Source organism: Python bivittatus, unplaced genomic scaffold (genome assembly GCF_059951505.1).
Source record: "Python bivittatus isolate LINGU-HERP-01145 unplaced genomic scaffold, Pbiv_v1 ctg000350_np1212, whole genome shotgun sequence".
NCBI lineage: Eukaryota > Metazoa > Chordata > Lepidosauria > Squamata > Pythonidae > Python > Python bivittatus.
In genome coordinates, this window is record NW_028277074.1 from 40,890,808 (window position 1) to 40,908,384 (window position 17,577).

Consider the following 17,577-nt stretch of genomic DNA (forward strand, 5'->3'; position numbering starts at 1 on the left):
CCCATTGTAAATCCAGCCACAGGGCACTGTGCAGCTAGTTGACCTGAAACTTTTAGGCTTCTGCCTAAAATAATGAATTAAACTGGCCCAGGATCTGTCTAATAAAACCTACAATGCCAAGAGTGATTAAATATTATACGTTGTCTTAGCAGGTGTTCAGCATTTGTAATATGGAGTTTATACTGTTGAAACAGCATTATTTTAAATAGATAATAGTGGGATGAATTAAAGCTGAAAGCTCTTTGTAAGTAGGATTGACATGCTCCTTCAGAACAACCACTCTATATAAGTCATATTGACAGTATTTTGATTAGGTAGATGAAATGTTGTAGAACCCATTACGTACAGATTGATGGCTTCCATGCATTTTGTTGTTCTTGGATGGACAGCTCAGAACATTTCTCCAGAAGTTTCTGCACTATTGAATCTTTTGCATTAGTAGTGGTTGAGACTGACAGATAAAAATGGATGAAAATGTGTATTCTATTATGCACAAAGAAGATTAATTGTATGCCTGAGGTTCTTTCCAATAGTTCGTTACAGCATAGTGAAGTATTTTGTTAGAATACTACGCTTTTGCAGAATGAATAAGATACTAACCCATTAGTTCTGACACAATTTGTTAAGTCCAAACTTCAGAATAATGGGAATACAAGTAATATTATGCTATGGTGTTAACTTTTTTTTTAAAAAGGCATGCTCTAGTGTCAGTGAAACATTTGCAGAAAAATCTAGACCAAAGAGTCAAGGAGAAAGGTGTTTCTTTTATTACTTCTCTTGCCATTGCCCTACAAATTCTTGGTAAGCTTTCCCCAACATGGTGCCCTCAAGGAATGTTGGGATCTTCAAGGAAGGGAAGAGGATATAAGTGATGCAACTTGCATCATAACATTATGACACAGACCCTGTGACATATGTATTTGTGTCCAGCATCAGGCTGCAAATACACAAGGCCCTGTTTGCATTTGTGACATACTTTTTGTCATTTTTCATCATTTAAAAAAAAGGTTCTGCAATTGAAACTACAACTCCCAGAGTTCCTACATGGAAGTGAAGTCCACTACAAAGAGAACCCCAGCTTGAGGAAGGAGGTTTTTTGTCATAGTATCTTTCTGGATCACTTTATAGAATTAGATGTTGGGGACAAGGGTTGCTGATCTGGTTTCATATATTCCTGGAGGATGGAATCCAAAAACAGTACAGGGTGGGGAAAAGAAATTTCTCCTTTTCCTCTTACTCCAAATCCTCCATTTTGCTCCATCAGATTGTGTCACCAACATTTGTTAGCAAAACACCTGTTTTTCAATTTTGTATATGTTTGTTGCCAAATAAAAGTGAAACTGGTTAGTATTAAGTCTAATCAGTGGAGTTAGTTTAACCTTGTGCATTAGTGAGTCCATTTTAACTGAAATTTAAATGGATAGACTTAGTGGATCCTTTTTGAGTAATCCCACATCATCCTTACACCTCCTTCTGTTGATCTAGTTAAGCATCTTGTGGAAAGGAGGGTTTTTCTCTTCCATAGAAAAGTAAGGTGGGCTTAAGAGCATGATATAATACAGTATGATAAAGTTGCCTGAGGGAAGCTTAAAGATAATAACAGACATGGGCCTCTGCAGGGGAGAGGAGATGAGTGATGTGTATCGTGACATCATCACACAAATGACATAGATTATGTAATTTGTGCAAATTACAGAATTTACATTATTTGTATGGTGATGTCAGGATGCACATGACCTCACAATGGCTTGCACCAGGCACCTATTGTAATAGATGAGCAGTGCACAAGTTCCCTGGCCTATGTCTTTCAGAATGTTTGCCCTGCAGTGACTAGAGTGCTAGACCAGGCCTGGAGAAAACCAGTTTTAAAGCCACACAGCCATGAAGTTCAATGGGTTGGTCACTATCTTCTTCCTCATAGGAGAGTGGCAACAATAAACTGCAGAGGTGAATTCTTGTGTGTCACTTTGAGCATCTGGAAGAAAGATAACATATAAATGCAACAAAATAAATAACTGCTGCCCTGTTCTCTACTTCTTTTTCTTGGGAGATTTTAGTTTTCTAAGATGGTTGAAGCTTAATAAACCTGTAGAACTACATTTTCCATTTTCCTTTAGAGAATATCCTGATAGTTTGGATTTTTTATTTTTATAGATGCCCATTTTGGAGTTGTTTTTTTTTGGCTTTGTTTTGTTTTTAGAATGAAACAGAAGGCCCTTATTGATTGGCTTCTGTTTACTTTAGTGCAAACAGGGACATAAAGCAATTGGAGAGATTAATCAGCTCCCTTCTGTGTATTGCATCATCCTGTTGTCCTTGTCATTTATCTTTCCTTCCTCCCTCTGCTTCCCATGTTGAAGATTGAATACAAACAAAAAAGACCGGTTGAACAGGAGACGCCATGAACTTGAACAAACCTGCCGGGTTATACATAGAAGCCAGAAGCCAGTCTCTACAGTTCAGCGGAGGAAAGACTCCTGTGCTGCAGAGAAACAAGTGTTACCTTCTCAAGCACGGGATGGGTTTGGAAGCAAAGATTATAAAAGGATATTCCTCCTCTTTGGATGTTCATTTCTTAATGTGAATGGGTCTGCAGAGACATGCTGGGTTATCTTGATGAAGCCCCATATGGCACCAGAGTGCTGGTATTTGAGTAGGGCGAAGGCTGCCTTCACTCTGTGTAGGGTTTCCCAGTGGGAGCTCAATTGGCTGGGGTTTCTTTATTCCTTATTATGTAATCACACTTCTGCTAAAAACCTATCAAGGCAGTCCTTTATACTTTAACCAACCAAGAATCCTAGGCCTCATATTGGAGGTGTACAATTAAAGTGGCCTCTTTCAGATTCAGTTGATTGCCTTAAGAATGCTACCAATATGATGAAGGGGAGGCGGGGGACTAGGTAGAGCTCCATTATTCCACAGGGATTCATGTGTTCATCAGTGAGTGCTTAAAGAAGATCAGAAGTGAACTTCTATCCAGTTTCTAGCTTTCGTTTTCCCAAGCTTCAGTCATTCATAACCTCAGTCTTAAGTTCTAACACCATTTTTCTCATTCTGCTCAGATTCTTAGCTTCAGCATGCCAGCAGTAGTTGCAGAAATTTTCCAGGTTGAAAATATGCACCTACGGCTCAGTTTTCCTTTCAGAATTAAGCCCTTTTACTGAAAAAATGTCAGACAAATATTTCTTTACTTGCTCTCCATCTTATAGTTCGAAAGCTATTATCCACTCATTAGGTGCACTGATCACCTAGGTGTTATTTTTAAAGTCAGAGCTTTTCTGGATTTATGTTTGCTGCTAATTCACGTGAGCAGTTTAGCAAGAAAGTAGAGCAGGATTGCAATGCATCTTCCCAACCACTTTTCCCAACCACATTGGATTTTTTGTGGTTTTGTTACCTGTTTAGCAAATGTAACTTGCAAGGAAGATGCATGCTTTCCACTGACATTCTATGAATCGATTTAGATTGGCCCTTTTTAATTCATTGTCTGTTTCAATAGTCTTTCATACAAACCTAAATTTCTAAGATGAGCATTTTGAATGTCATTCTTGTCAGGGTGTCTGAAAAAGCAAATTATTGAATGGGTGTAATCCTTTTGTACCAGGTATTCTTTTGGAAAGCACAAATGAGATTGCTCTGTAGCTTATTCTTCTGATCTCAAAAATGCACTAGGATGAATAGCTTTGTGATCCAAGCTTATGCTTGTTCTTGCCCAGGCTAGTGTCTTACACTATTAGAATACTATGATTCCTTATCAACCATGGTTTTTGGAAGTTACAATCCAGATTGGGGTGTTCTATATTGGTTAATGTTAATTTTTCCTATTTGTCATGAGATTTTCTTTGTACTTCTATTTCTTTGCTCTATTGGTGGTATCTCACAAGATGTCCAAATGTAATAATTACCTTCCAGGTATATCTGAGACATGATTTATCTGGTACTCTAGTAGTTGAATGATTTTGCCTTACCGTAAATGATCAGGTGAATTTGTAATGGGATTAAAGTGCCGAGAATTCGGTTTTCTCAGAATCTTAGCTTTTCATTCTCCCCAAACTACAGATCTGATATATAGTACAGCTATTTTCCAAGAGCTCATTTTCATCTTATTCTGCATGTCAACAGTTTATCTACAAAAGTTTATGCCATAATTAACATGCTTGTATTTTTTTCCCCTTTTTTGGAATAACAGACTAACGCATCTGTCCCTTTGGAATTTATGTGACTGTTTATAGGCTATTTCAGAACAAAAAATTCTCTAGGTGATTTGCAGAGTAAAATTAAATTTACAAACAGCAGATGCAATCAAAACAGATCAGCTCTAAGTCTGTCTTTTAGTAGCTTAGATGTAGGATGTTAAGGAAACAAATTCCATCAATCTCTACCTGCTGCTAATCCATATTACGTGAAATATGTTCCTTTGGAAAAAGGAGGCTCTATCAAGCTGTACAGCATAGAAACTGAACTTTGATCAAACGTATTTAGAGATACTTTGTTTTTAGTGGAAACTGGTTACTGGTTTTCCTGCTGTTCTTGATCCTTTCTTACTGGAAGTACTGAAGTATCTCCCAGATTTGCTAATATTGTATGTAGTTACAATTATTCTGCATTTGAATTCTATGTATGTAGTCTCTATATATGAGTTAAAAGAATGCAGGAATCTCTCTGTTTTGTGTGTTGTGTCACATTTTTTCTAAGAAATGTATTACTTTGGCCTAGATGCTACTATTCTTCTGTTCTTATTTGCTTTTTCGGCAGGTGTATTTTTGTCACCAAGTTTTAGAAGCAATTATTCAGGAAGTATACGGAACACTCTTGTACTCAGTATAAATCTAACCAAGTCAAAATATAGAACAATTAGATTTGTTTTGTTTTGTTTCCCCTTTCTATTTAGGGGTTTGGCAGAATGTTTAACATGGTTAGATGACTTCATGTTCCAAATAACAGATCCAAATACATCTGAATTTAGACATTTCACAGAGCCCTTAATTTAAGTGATCAAGCTGGTTACTTAATCCTGCCTTACAATCTTTCTTTAAAACTAAAAAGTGAAATTCATTTGAGGCTGGAAACATGTCTAATCAAACTCCTGGTTACTGGAGTGGCTAAAGAGCACAAGGTGCTCAACAAAGTGTATTAATTTTACTTTCCAAATTGATGTTTAATTGCTCAGTGTGATTTGGGCTTTGGCCAGTGAATTTTTGCTCAAGCATAAGTCAGATAAAGATAGGATATTTTAAGGATCAAATGCTCGCATTTTTTAAAAAGTTTTGAATGATTTGGAGTAATCAGAAATTGCACTGTACCTGAATCTAAGAAGGGGGTGTGAAATCCATATAATTAAAATCCATAATTTGTGGGCATGGGATTATTTATAAGTAGAACTTCCTAGTTTTCCAAATAGGAATTTAAATGTCAACATATGGCAGTGCTGCAGTTCTAAGATGATGCCCCACTGAACCCATTAAGCTTGCTTTGCACAAGGTTGGGATTATAGTTATACTTACAATGATGAGAAAAATATATGTATACCTATCCTGTTTGTGTATAACATGAAAACGAACATAAAACTGTAACAATTCGATAGCATATCCTTCTTAAAAAATAAAATATGTTAAAGTTTATATAGCCCCAGTAGGATGTAACTCTTGGTCCTATCTGTCTTTCAGGGCTGATTGTTGGAGTAATCTTGAGATATGGCATACCTCCTACCAGCGGTCATGACAAGCCTTTCAGCTGTTCCCAGGAAGATCGTGCTTATGCCACTCTGTTGGTCAACATCAGTGGGAAGTTCTTTGAATATACTTTAAAAGGAGAAATAAGCCCTGGAAAAATACACAATGTGGAACAGAATGACATACTGCGAAAAGTGAGAGCTGCCTTTTCTTACTGAACTGTACTATTTTACACAGGACATTTTCAAAGCTGAAAGCCTGAAATGCTGTGTGATCTTTCCCAGTAGTAGGATGCAGTTTGTAGTGTTGTTCAGATACAATAACAACCCATCTCTTCTGCATTCTGGGGGCCTTAAACATGATTATTGATCTTTCCATAGCAGTTTGGTAGGCCGCCTTCCCTCCTCCCGCCAGCTAGAGCTTACTGTTTATAGCATTTTGTTCTGATGACCTCAAAATCTCAAGATGTGTTCAATCTAACTATTAAATACTCATTTCTCATTCTTTCTCACAAGGCATGTGATATGGCTTGCTTCTTCTGTTAACTTTTACAGATCAGGAACTAAGTGTATAGGGTAGATTGTCCAAAGTTACTTACTCAGTCTGACTGACCTGGTAGGGATGTGAATCCAAACTTCCTTTATTCAACTGCTGGTTTACTGGGGACCAACGGTGATCTCAATATCTGATAGAAAGTCACCATCTTGCCATGTGCAGAATATAGGTTAAGTATAACCCTTTTTGGGAAGAAAAAAAAAGGCCAGTTGCAAGGATGCCTAAATCACCTTGGACAGTGGAACACACACTTGTAAACTAGGTCTCTGTAGGAACTTGTTTCAATAAAATCTGTGTTCCTGAGGCAAGTAATTCTTTCAGAAAAATAATTTGAAAAACATGTCATGAAAAGCTATAGAAAATAGCCACCCAGGCATTTTATTTAATAACATGTTCTCTCTCTCTCTTTTTTTAAGGTAACTTTTGACCCAGAAGTATTTTTCAACATCCTTTTGCCTCCCATTATTTTCCACGCTGGCTACAGTTTGAAGAAAGTAAGCCTGAAATGTTTCCTTAATACTCTTATTTTGACAATCTGGATTTTCATCTTGCGTTCACAGACAACGGAGTTGTTCTCACATTATATGACTGTTTCCCTCTTAAATGCTTGCATATTTTTCTGGATATTAGCAGTGCTGCCCTTTTATTTTCAACTTTAAAAAAAATTACAGAGCAGTTTTTGTGTTATTATAAATTATTTGGTGTATTGCCTTTTTCCACTCTTAGGTTACAGAATCTTATTTCCATTTGTTCCTGTTAGTGAACCTAAGTTTATTTTAACACTCTTAAATATATTTATGGCTACAGTTAATTTTTCTGTCTCAGCCATATCTATAGTGTAAATGTTTATGGTGGATGAATAATGCCTTGGATCCAGTGAAGCATTTGATGAAGTGGAAATGATCTCTATCTTCATAGCAGGGAGGTTATATGTGGTGTCTGTCACCGACACGCACTCAAGCCTGCCAGATTATTTCCTGGGATCTCTGTCCCCAAACCCTTTTTGGACTTTTGGATACCTGGGTGTGATGTGGCTATTCTCCCAGGTGAATGAGTCTTAACTAGGCAAGTAATTATTGTTGCCACCACCTGTTCTTCAATGCAGAGATGTTCCCCTACACTTTCACCTTGAATCTGGATGGAGCAGAATAGGAAATTCCCTTCCTCAGAGAATAAATAACACTGTTTTCCCTTTTTATCAGACTTCCTAAGCCCAAGTTATTATGGAGCATGGTGCTAGTGCAAATTTAGTATCAAGCTTCCTGATCAAACACAGACCTCCTGAAATTTCATGGCTTAGCTTGATTTCTTGGCTGGACTTGGCAGAGAATGACAGTCATGGTTCAGTTAGATTAGAATCTTTATTGCAGACAAGAGTGAAGCCATACAAAGCAGTTGATTGCCCACTGCTAGTGACAAGAGGACCTATAACCCAGACCCAATTAGATAAAAATCTATTTTTTAACACCTTGCTTCTTTGAAGACTGCTCACCAAGACTCTAGGAACAAAGAAACTTCTAACTTTCTCTCCTACTGAACCACCTGCCTCATTGGAAGAGAACAATGGCTGTACCCTTAAAATGGGGGTGAGCAAAGATTACCAGTTCAGAAATGAAATATTCCTGAGAGCTCCAGAATCCTTTGTTTTCCTTCTGGGCCATGCAATTCTGGAAGCGGTTTTGCAGTTTCCAGAAGTAAATCCTCTGAACAAAATAGTTTTAGGCATTCTGGGAACGGTCTCACCCTGAAATATGCCTGTTTCACCTAGAGCACCATGTCTGACACACCTTAAACAACTACCAGTTTGAAAGGTTTACTTCTGGAAACTACTGAACTAGTCCTAGAATGGCATGGCTGGAGGGGAAATGGAGCATTTTGGATCTCTCAAGAGTATTCTGTTCCTGAATTGGTAAATTGTACATATCCCTACTATAGAATATTTAGAATTATCCTTAGAACCATCTAGCCACTCACTTAATTCCCATTGGCTGGTGTGCAGGCCTCAAAATTTATTTATAGTATTTTTTAGGTTATCAACCAAGTTCCCCCAAGTTTTAGAAGGTTAATTGGATTGCATGGGAATAAGCTGCTCTTGGAAGGTTTTCAAGCTACATAGCCTGCATAGAATTTCCCATATAGCCTTCAGGATACAGGCCCATGTCTTACACTGAAAGAGCTGTAGTTTATTTTCACAAGAGTAGTTCCATTTAGAAAATAAGACAGGCATCTACTCAGCAGCATTCAGATGGATACAACCTGACCAGTGATGCCCATTTTATTTTCACCTCGTCTCTTAACAAGTAAGGTGTGTGTATAATACACAGGTAAGGAAGCTGCTGAAATAAAATAAATGTGAAAGACTTTATTGTATTTGTTGTGAGAGTTCACTATACTCAGTGGAAATTAGGGCTTTAAACTCAGCAGCAGCTGGGTTTTGCTTAATGCTCAACTTCCTTCAGTTTCTCCTTTTACATAAATGCCTGACATGCTTTTTTAACCTGGTAGGTTGTGATAGCTGCTGATGTTTTGTGTACTTGTACATTTATAAATTTTTTAACTTATAAAAAGTTAAAGAGATAAAGTTAGAGTGATCAGATACCCATTGAAACTGATGTGCCAGATTTTTTTGAACGTTAAGGTAAAGTTGACAGAAGACTAGGAGACTGGATATCTTTAGCAAGGATGCACTCTGTCTTCTCATCTAGATTACTTGCTTTGTTCTAGTCTTTGTTTCCCACTTGCTAAGAAATATAGGATGAAATTATAATGTTGTATTTTGACCTCCCCAGCATGACTTGTAAACCCATTTCGGTTTGTAAACAGCTTATTGGAATGAGAGGTCTGCATCCAAAGTAGATGAACTCTTGTGGCCTCTAAGTGTTGATTAATAGGTATTACTCTACAGCAGTTTTCTCCACTGGGGACTTTCCAAATATGACAAAGACACTTACAACCATTTCTTGATTGCAAAGTGGACTATGTGTTAGTAATTGGATTGGTGTAATTAACTGCATGTGGATTTACCCTTGAAGTCCACCTAGCAGTTTCAGATAATTGAAAATATAGTTTATATAATGTAAAAATGGATCCTGCTGCACCAGTTTTAAGATAGTTTAATTGGCTGCCTATTTGCTCCTGGGCCCAATGCAAAGTCCTCATGTTAAGACTCTTTAAAGTTTTGAACAATTTGTGACTCAATATCTGAAGGCAACAGGCTTGGTAGATGTATAAAAAGATGTATAAAAAGATGTTTAATAGGAAAATTCTTTTCTGATAGTATAGACACCTAGCCTTCTCTTTATGGAACATTTCCCCCAGAGAAATATAACTTCAGCCTCAGGCCTATGTTTTTCTGTGTCTTGGTCTTTTAAGTTAGAAGGTATATTCTTTTAAAAATAGCTTTAAAAAAGATGTATAACCCTTCTTCATTATATTAATATTTCACTGCCATTATATCCTTGATAGATGGTGGTTTAGAAATCTGAAAATAAAGAAACTCATCACTTCTTGAAGTCTTTAGGGGATCATTCTCTCTGGAGGGTTAATTCATGAAACAAGAGAGAAACTATGAACTTCTCCATCAAATGTCTTCCTTTTCTGACCAGGCCAAAGGCTAATCCACAGTGCCCCTAACAAAATAGCTAAATGGTTCTGAGTTTGTCCCTGTCTCTTCTGTTCCAGTGCTTGGGGGTCTGATTTTCCAAAGTATTGGTCTTTTTAATATTTAAGAGCCTTGGTTTGGACACCCTGAATCCTTTATATTGGGTAGACCCCAAAGATGATTCAGAGATGACTGTTCTGCTCTCTGACTGAAGTTACCTCAGTTACATTACCAAAAGTGCTTTTTTTTTTTTTTTTTTTTTTTGAGTTTGGCAGGAATTCTGAAGAACTCCTTTTTGCACTTAATTCACTTTATTTTTCTTCCTACAGAGGCACTTTTTCAGAAATCTTGGGTCAATTTTAACTTATGCTTTCTTGGGAACTGCAGTCTCTTGTTTCATTATTGGGTGAGTTGAGTATTACAATACTTTTTAGGCCTTGTGGGAGATAATTTTGGGGATTTCTAGCATTTTGGCCACTGTTCTTCATCTGATTCAGTGAAACAGCATGTAAGGCAAGATATTTGGCAAAACCGATAATAGATCGATAAAAGGTTTTCTCTTTAAAATATTTTTCCTTTCATTCCCGCATTTTGGTTACCTTTTAAAAATAGCTTCATGATATGAAACAATACGATATCACCATAATAACTGAAACCAGTTTTCCATTGCACTACCAGTTGATTGCTTATTGAAAGTTCATATGAAAGAAAGTTAAATGTTAGTTTTATTAATATTAAATTCAACAATGCTAGGCCATTCTGAACATCAGATGAATTAGAATCCCCAATTATAAATTCACATAATTATTTATGAGTAGTTTCTTACATTTTAAAAAAATGTATTAGTTTTGCAGTTGAGTTGGCTTTATCTTTACTTTGCAGTAGGTTCCCTCCCATTTTTTATTATCCTTAGGATTTGGCTAAAATGTGTTGACAGTTGCTGTCCTTGCTTTTGAAGGGAAAGGATTTCATTTTAAATTGCCTTGGAAAAACATGGTTTTGAAGGGCAGCTTACAGTTTTTAAAATAAATGTTGCTACCACAAGAAGCCCCTCCTTGGCTACAAATTCAGGATGCAGGTCAGAATTTGTCTAGGCAGTTCGACTTTCCCAAGTAGATTGAGGAACCTCCTGAGGTGGGGCTAAGCCCTGAGTAGCAAGCTGGGAGAAACCGGATAACTTTGTAGTCCCATTGTCTCTCTGAAGTACTAGAGAATCTCCAGGCTTGAGGTGGGGATAGGAAGGTCCCATTCCTATCCTTCACCTCAAGCTTGGGGCTAGGTTGGTGGTGTGTGTGTGTTAAGAATCAAGAGCAATGTCTCCTTCTTGTTTGTTTGTACTGAATGAAAAAAAGAGAGGTTATGAATGTAATCTTATGCCCATCCATTTAATTCAAGTAATAATATATAAATTAAGTTCTATTCTTATCTATTCTAGAGTTATTCGGAAGATAAAATAGCTGTATATTAAAAAAAAACACAGACTAAATCCAAAATAATGTGATTTATGATGATTTATGACCATCACTTTGTTATTTATATTTGATACTGCTCTATATGGCATTTTATGTGTTTTATTATATTTTACTGAATTTCATGTATTTTTAGTTCTGTGTACAGCCAGAAGGTATCTAAATATTTCAAATAAGGTCAGAGAAATAAATGAAAAGACTTAAAAAATTAATGTTTCATTGAATCCTCTTGTTCTGCAGGAATCTTATGTATGGTGTGGTAAAACTAATGAAGCTGGTGGGACAGCTTTCTGATAAATTCTACTATACTGACTGCCTTTTCTTTGGAGCCATTATATCTGCTACTGATCCAGGTAGAAACTTCAGTTCTTAAAACTTTGGCTAGGTTTATCCATGGCTGTATTATGTTTTAATTCATGGTTCAGCTACATTATAATTGGCTGAGTTCATACAGCGTGCTAAGGCATAAACCATACTTTACATATATGCAGTGGTTCCACAAAACATGTTAAGCAAAACAAACAAGAAAAATGTGTTTCGCTTAACACGATGTGTGAATCAAACTTTGTGCCTGTGTGGTTTTGTATAACTAATAAGGTACAGGTTACCTTGTAATAAATTAATACATACAAATCAAATCAAATCTTTATTATGGTCATAGACCAGCATAATACATACAAAGTAAATACAGGAATTGGAAAAAATGTTTGGAAGTCATTTCACCAACTCTCAGCCTGTTAAGATCTTTAATCACATGTTTATATTGTAACTTGAAAACCTCCCCTGTACGGGAAATGTAGAGAAAATGTTATTTTCTATACAGAATTATATACAACACAATGTTAAGCCTCTTGCTGTTTTTCCATTTCCCTATTTTAGTCACTGTTCTGGCGATTTTTAATGAACTTCATGCTGATGTTGATCTATATGCACTGCTGTTTGGAGAGAGCGTTCTAAATGATGCTGTTGCTATTGTACTATCTTCGTAAGTAAAATGCTCAGGTGTTTTCCTGTGTTTTGTAAGCCGCATTTGGGGACATCTTTGTTCTTGGATTTACCTGGGGTTATTTGGGAGTGGATGGGCAGATGAGAATGTTTGGTTAGTTAATGAATGATGTAGGATAAATGTTTGGCTGATTGCTACTTCTCTCTCTCTGCTCCCTTGACCCTTACAGTTCTATTGTAGCATATCAACCCACTGGGGAAAATGTCCACGCCTTTGATGCAGCAGCCTTTTTTAAATCTGTTGGCGTCTTTCTTGGAATCTTCAGTGGTTCTTTCATGATGGGAGTAGCGACTGGAGTTGTGACAGCTCTTATATCCTTCAGCTAAAAATGCCTTCCAGCTGTTTTGCATGTGCAAACCAAGTTCTGGTTTCCCCTTTTGGCACAAGCAGTTTGTTTTTCTTTTCTGTGCTTCTGTTGTGTCTCTGGAGAATTGTGGTGGGTATCATACAATCTTCTAAAGCTGTTCTGGATGAGGGAAAATTTTGCACCACAGGAGAGTTGTTTTAGAGATATTGAGGGTTGAGTCTGAGTCAAACTTTTCATTCAAAGGAGGCTAAAATGGGAAGATTATATATAAGGAAATGTAAGGAGGAGGCAGACAGGGAGATAAGGAGGAATGCAGGAAGATGGGAGACAGGTTGATAAAGGAGTTTAGAATCCAACTGTTGTCCAAGCAAAGACTTGAGGCTAATCTAAAAGCATTTTTGTCCTGGCTACATTAGAGAGTCATGAGAACCAATAGTGTAACTGCGTAGCTACTCTACAATGCTGACTCATCACTAATATCTTTGAGACAAGTCTCAATAATTCTTCAATCGCATCCAGTCTTTGTATTGCCTTAACAAAACGTTTACGTAACAAAGTTTACCAAACTACATTGCTTTCCCTTGCTGGAGACGGCCCTTTTTTTCCTCATGTCCTGGAGTACATTCTTGTTGGCTGAAGCTTGTGGTTTTACAGGTAAAGTCCTTTTATAGAAAAGAAGAATCTAAATAATGGGATGCTGACATAATAATTCATATTGTTGGAACACTTTAATTGTTCCTGTCATTTGTCAAATATGTGAGTTTATTTTTGAGATAAGTAAATTAATTCATTTTTAGCAATAGTTCCTGCATGGAGTACATAATTGAATAGATTTCTGCAACACTTTGGATTCAGTCTGTGCTTTGAAGCATGTGCAAGAGCAAAAGAGTATAGCGCCTGCTCCCAGCACCTAAAAGCAGTGGCACCTTTCCCCAGCACTGTGTGTGGCTGCTCTAAGGTGCTGCAAACAGGTACCACATTCACACTTATTCACTTGGAAGCACCTTTAGGAGACTGAATGTGAAGTGATACACGGGCCTACAATTTAGTTCCTTGCCCTAATTTCTGTGACAAAAATAAGGGATAAAAAACAACAATATATACTTCAGTTGTGAAGTTCTTCTGTTTATATTGTAGATCTCTTAACATTTTGATGATGTATATTTTCCTAAACTAAACTGCCTGCCCTTTTGTGGTGTTACTCTCCCAGAGTTCAGAATCAGCTCGAATGATACCAAAACAGGAACATCTTGTATATTTTGAATTGGTCACCATGAGGCAGCTCTTGCTAATCAGATATGTGGACTTCAAGAGTTCTAGGCTAGCATGACCATTGTTGAAAATTCAGGGAGTTGAAGATGTTTGATTTATAGTATTGAGATTTTATATTCTACACCGGAAATACATTTTTAAACATTATTATAGAGACTGTGCTTTTTTGAAAAGCAAACTCACCGTTCCAATCAGAGCCAGAAGCTAAAGCACGTTCCTCAGCTGTATATTTTATTTTAATTTAAATGACACACCAAGTTGTTAACATTTTCAATTGACTGAATTCTGTATAAATATGGAATTATTTATACTGAACAATTCTAGAGAAAATATGACCTATGTTATATTCTTTATGGTCCTAGTAGGCTATTTACAGCTTGCTTAACCCAGCAGGAAATAGATCTTTTAAAAATGTTGAATTTTTAACATGAACTGAAATGTAGTACATCTAAACACCAGGTTTCAAATATCACTGATTTGCTGATACTTATGGTCTAGTTGTCATTTTGTCCATTTCTAGATGAATATACGCAGAATGCTTGTATTCTTAAAAAAAACAGATCGATTTCTCAATGCCAGAATGACCTAGTATTTAATTTCAATCTCACTAATGCTTTGAAGGATTGAGGGTTGTGAAGATTCTCTCTACAAACATGGAATATATATGATAGAGGGTATCCAAGAAGGTGTACTATGGCAGGCCTTACTTACAGTTACAACAGTTTTCTTCGTACTCCTGGAAGGACAGAACTGGGTGTCCAGGACATATGGTAATACCTTCAAGTAAGATTAAACCCTGTAGCTTTTCATGGGACATGTGCCTTGGAAAAGTCCTCTTAGGCAAGCCAAAATATTCAATACTTCAGGAATGAAAGAAAAATTATTTAAAATCTTAACTATCAGAAATGCAGAAGAGACACAGTCTGCAGTCACTTAATTTTTTTTATTGTTGTTTTCTTGACAGGGGTGGTATCTGTTCTTTTCTGTGGGATCACACAAGCTCATTACACGTATAATAATCTGTCTGTTGAATCAAGAAGCCGAACCAAGCAGGTGAAAAAAAAATCTTGGCTTTGCTGTGTAAATAGTAAGGCATCATTTATACTGTGTACATGCACTCATTGTGTTAGGTTGGTCATACTTAATAAGAACAGAAAATGCTTTTTGCAGTTGATAAAAATTGATGAATTGAAATACGTGGTTGGGAGAACAACCTAGGGCAGTCGTCTTTGGATTGTTACCCAAACTGCAGGGATGCAGAATTGCATATTGGAATGTACCTCTGTGATATCTCCTAAAACATCCTTGGACCTACAGAACTGTGGGGCTGGGGAAAAGGCTCGTGGGTATTTTTCTACTATACTTTTCCCTATCTCAATGTGACTGACATATTCCCATCTTTGCCACGTGAGTTAAGGCAGAATGTGGGAACTTCTTCTTCTTCTTTTTTTTTTTTGGTGGTTTCAGCTCTGCTGGGACATTTAAAGCCCAACATGATGTCAGCAGAGATCAGAACTTTCCAACATGATCACTTCTGTTGTTCCTATAAGACTAAATGATTGCGAGGCAAGGTCCAAACACTGGTCTCTGTGCATATAATGATACACCTTTGAACATTCAGCTGGAGCTTGGGATAGAAGGCATCTCTTATGCCACTCGGTGTACTGTATGAGATATATGTATAAGACTTCTCATTAGTAGCTGGCTTTAATTTTACAGCTGTTCTTTTTAGCTAAGGATGGGAATCTTTGGTGCTCCACATGTTGTTGAACTACAACTACGGCAATCCCAGCAGCATGGGGATTGATGAGAGTTGTAGTCCAGCAAGATCTGGAGAGAATTCCTGTTTTATGATAATTATCTTTGCTATACTGGAAGATCATTCAGATTCAGTATTTATTAGGAACAGCTGAACAAATTTGAATTGGGGAATTACCTCCCTGAGAATATATTATCTGCAGGTTGCATAATTTCAGATGCATAGTATAAAGTAGTAAAAATAGCTGGTAACAAAATGACATGTTTCATTTGAAATTCATTATTTTCTATTATTAAATGTATTTTTATTTTACTTAACATGAGCTATATGGAAATATACATATATATTTATATAAAGTGTCAGCTACTGTATATTGAATGCAACTAGCAAGCTAATTTTTTTTTTCACATTTCCCTACAGCTCTTTGAAGTTCTACATTTCCTGGCTGAAAATTTCATATTTTCTTATATGGGCTTAGCTCTGTTTACTTTCCAGAAGCACGTTTTTAGCCCCATTTTCATTATTGGAGCTTTTGTATCCTTTCTTCATTTTTAACATATTTCAAATATGTGTTTCAAAGATTTCAGAAGTTTTCTCTGTGCTTTTATGGAGTTGAGATAAGATGTTTTTAAATGTGCAATCCTATAGATGGCTATTTAGAAATAAGCCCTATTGAATTCATGGGATTAGCTCCTAACTACATGTGTATAGGATTTCAAGCCCAGAGGGTATATGGCTGTATCTAAGCAGGTTTGAAATAAGACTTCAGAAGCTTTTGCTGCAGCCTCTTTTATAAAACCATAGCTTTTGAATTCTGTGTTGCTGTAATCCAAACAAGAGGATGGAGCTTCTTAAACTATAATCTATTAGATATTATATCTAGTAGATTAAATATTAGAAGAAAATTCTTATCTCTGGCCTTGATTCAGAGCATTGTGTGGGATAAATCTGTGTACATTGCAGGATCTCTGAAACCTACATGTTTATCAAACCAAGCGTGAGATCTGGGAGACCTTCAGAAGAAGGTGGACAAACAATGCCGAAGTCAGATGACAAAAAGTGAAACCCTAGTCCCTTCTGAGATTCCCAAGCATCTGAGAGTAAAACTGGAAGAAGTAGTAGCCCCTCTCCTGCCTAAGAAAGAATTTTCTGAAAATGCGATTTCTAAGGACACAATTAGAGTTACTTCAGTTTCACAGCCTGAGAAAGATGAAAAGGAAGAACTTGGTACTTGCTGAAAACTAGCAGATAAAATTAAATGGAGAATGACACTTGCAGATGAAAACTGAGTGTTGAGGGAAGTATTCTCACCCTATTCTCTATTATCCCTAAATATGTCATGCAGGGAAAAAAACCCCAAACTTAATCCTTCCTTCAGGATTAAGTTTAAAAAATAGTTTTATTTATCAGACCTTTGGCTGATTCTGTTGAGCATTTGAGGCCTCACTGTCAGTCCTAGAAATAAATTTACAAGAATTTAAACTAGAAATCCACTTTTTAATCCCTCTCAGCCATTTTTACCCAGTAATGACAGTATCTTAAGTTGTACTGATTATTGTTAATATATGTGATGTAGGTTTGAGGGAAGTGCCAACTAAAGAGTTTCTCTTCCTCTTCTTTTTGCTGTCACATATTCTTGATTTTTAAAATTATATAAGGAAATGAAAGTATATATATATATACATACATACATACATACACATATACACACACACACACACATACACACATGCATGCACACGCACATACACATACACATACATACATACACTGTGTGTTTGTGTGTGTGTGTGTGTATGTATATATACCTAGGTATGTATGTATGAATGAATGACAGTGGACGTCTGAAATTCGGTGAATGTAATTATGAAGAAACATTGATCACCTAATTCATTAAAATGTTAAAAGCAAGTAGCAGGAGAATAGGTAGCAATGT

General features: G+C 36.6%; 1 protein-coding gene across 1 annotated transcript in view; it reads left to right on the forward strand.

Annotated features, from left to right (window-relative positions):
• The window catches only part of SLC9A7 (solute carrier family 9 member A7), a 49,364-nt gene that overhangs the window by 10,729 nt on the left and 21,058 nt on the right, over positions 1–17,577 (forward strand). The window contains exons 2-10 of the mRNA XM_007439516.3: positions 5,667–5,866; positions 6,644–6,721; positions 10,158–10,234; positions 11,538–11,650; positions 12,177–12,282; positions 12,473–12,614; positions 13,159–13,264; positions 14,847–14,935; positions 16,062–16,175. Of these exons, the coding sequence (XP_007439578.2) occupies positions 5,667–5,866; positions 6,644–6,721; positions 10,158–10,234; positions 11,538–11,650; positions 12,177–12,282; positions 12,473–12,614; positions 13,159–13,264; positions 14,847–14,935; positions 16,062–16,175 (1,025 nt within the window). The remainder of the gene's footprint in view (positions 1–5,666; positions 5,867–6,643; positions 6,722–10,157; positions 10,235–11,537; positions 11,651–12,176; positions 12,283–12,472; positions 12,615–13,158; positions 13,265–14,846; positions 14,936–16,061; positions 16,176–17,577) is intronic.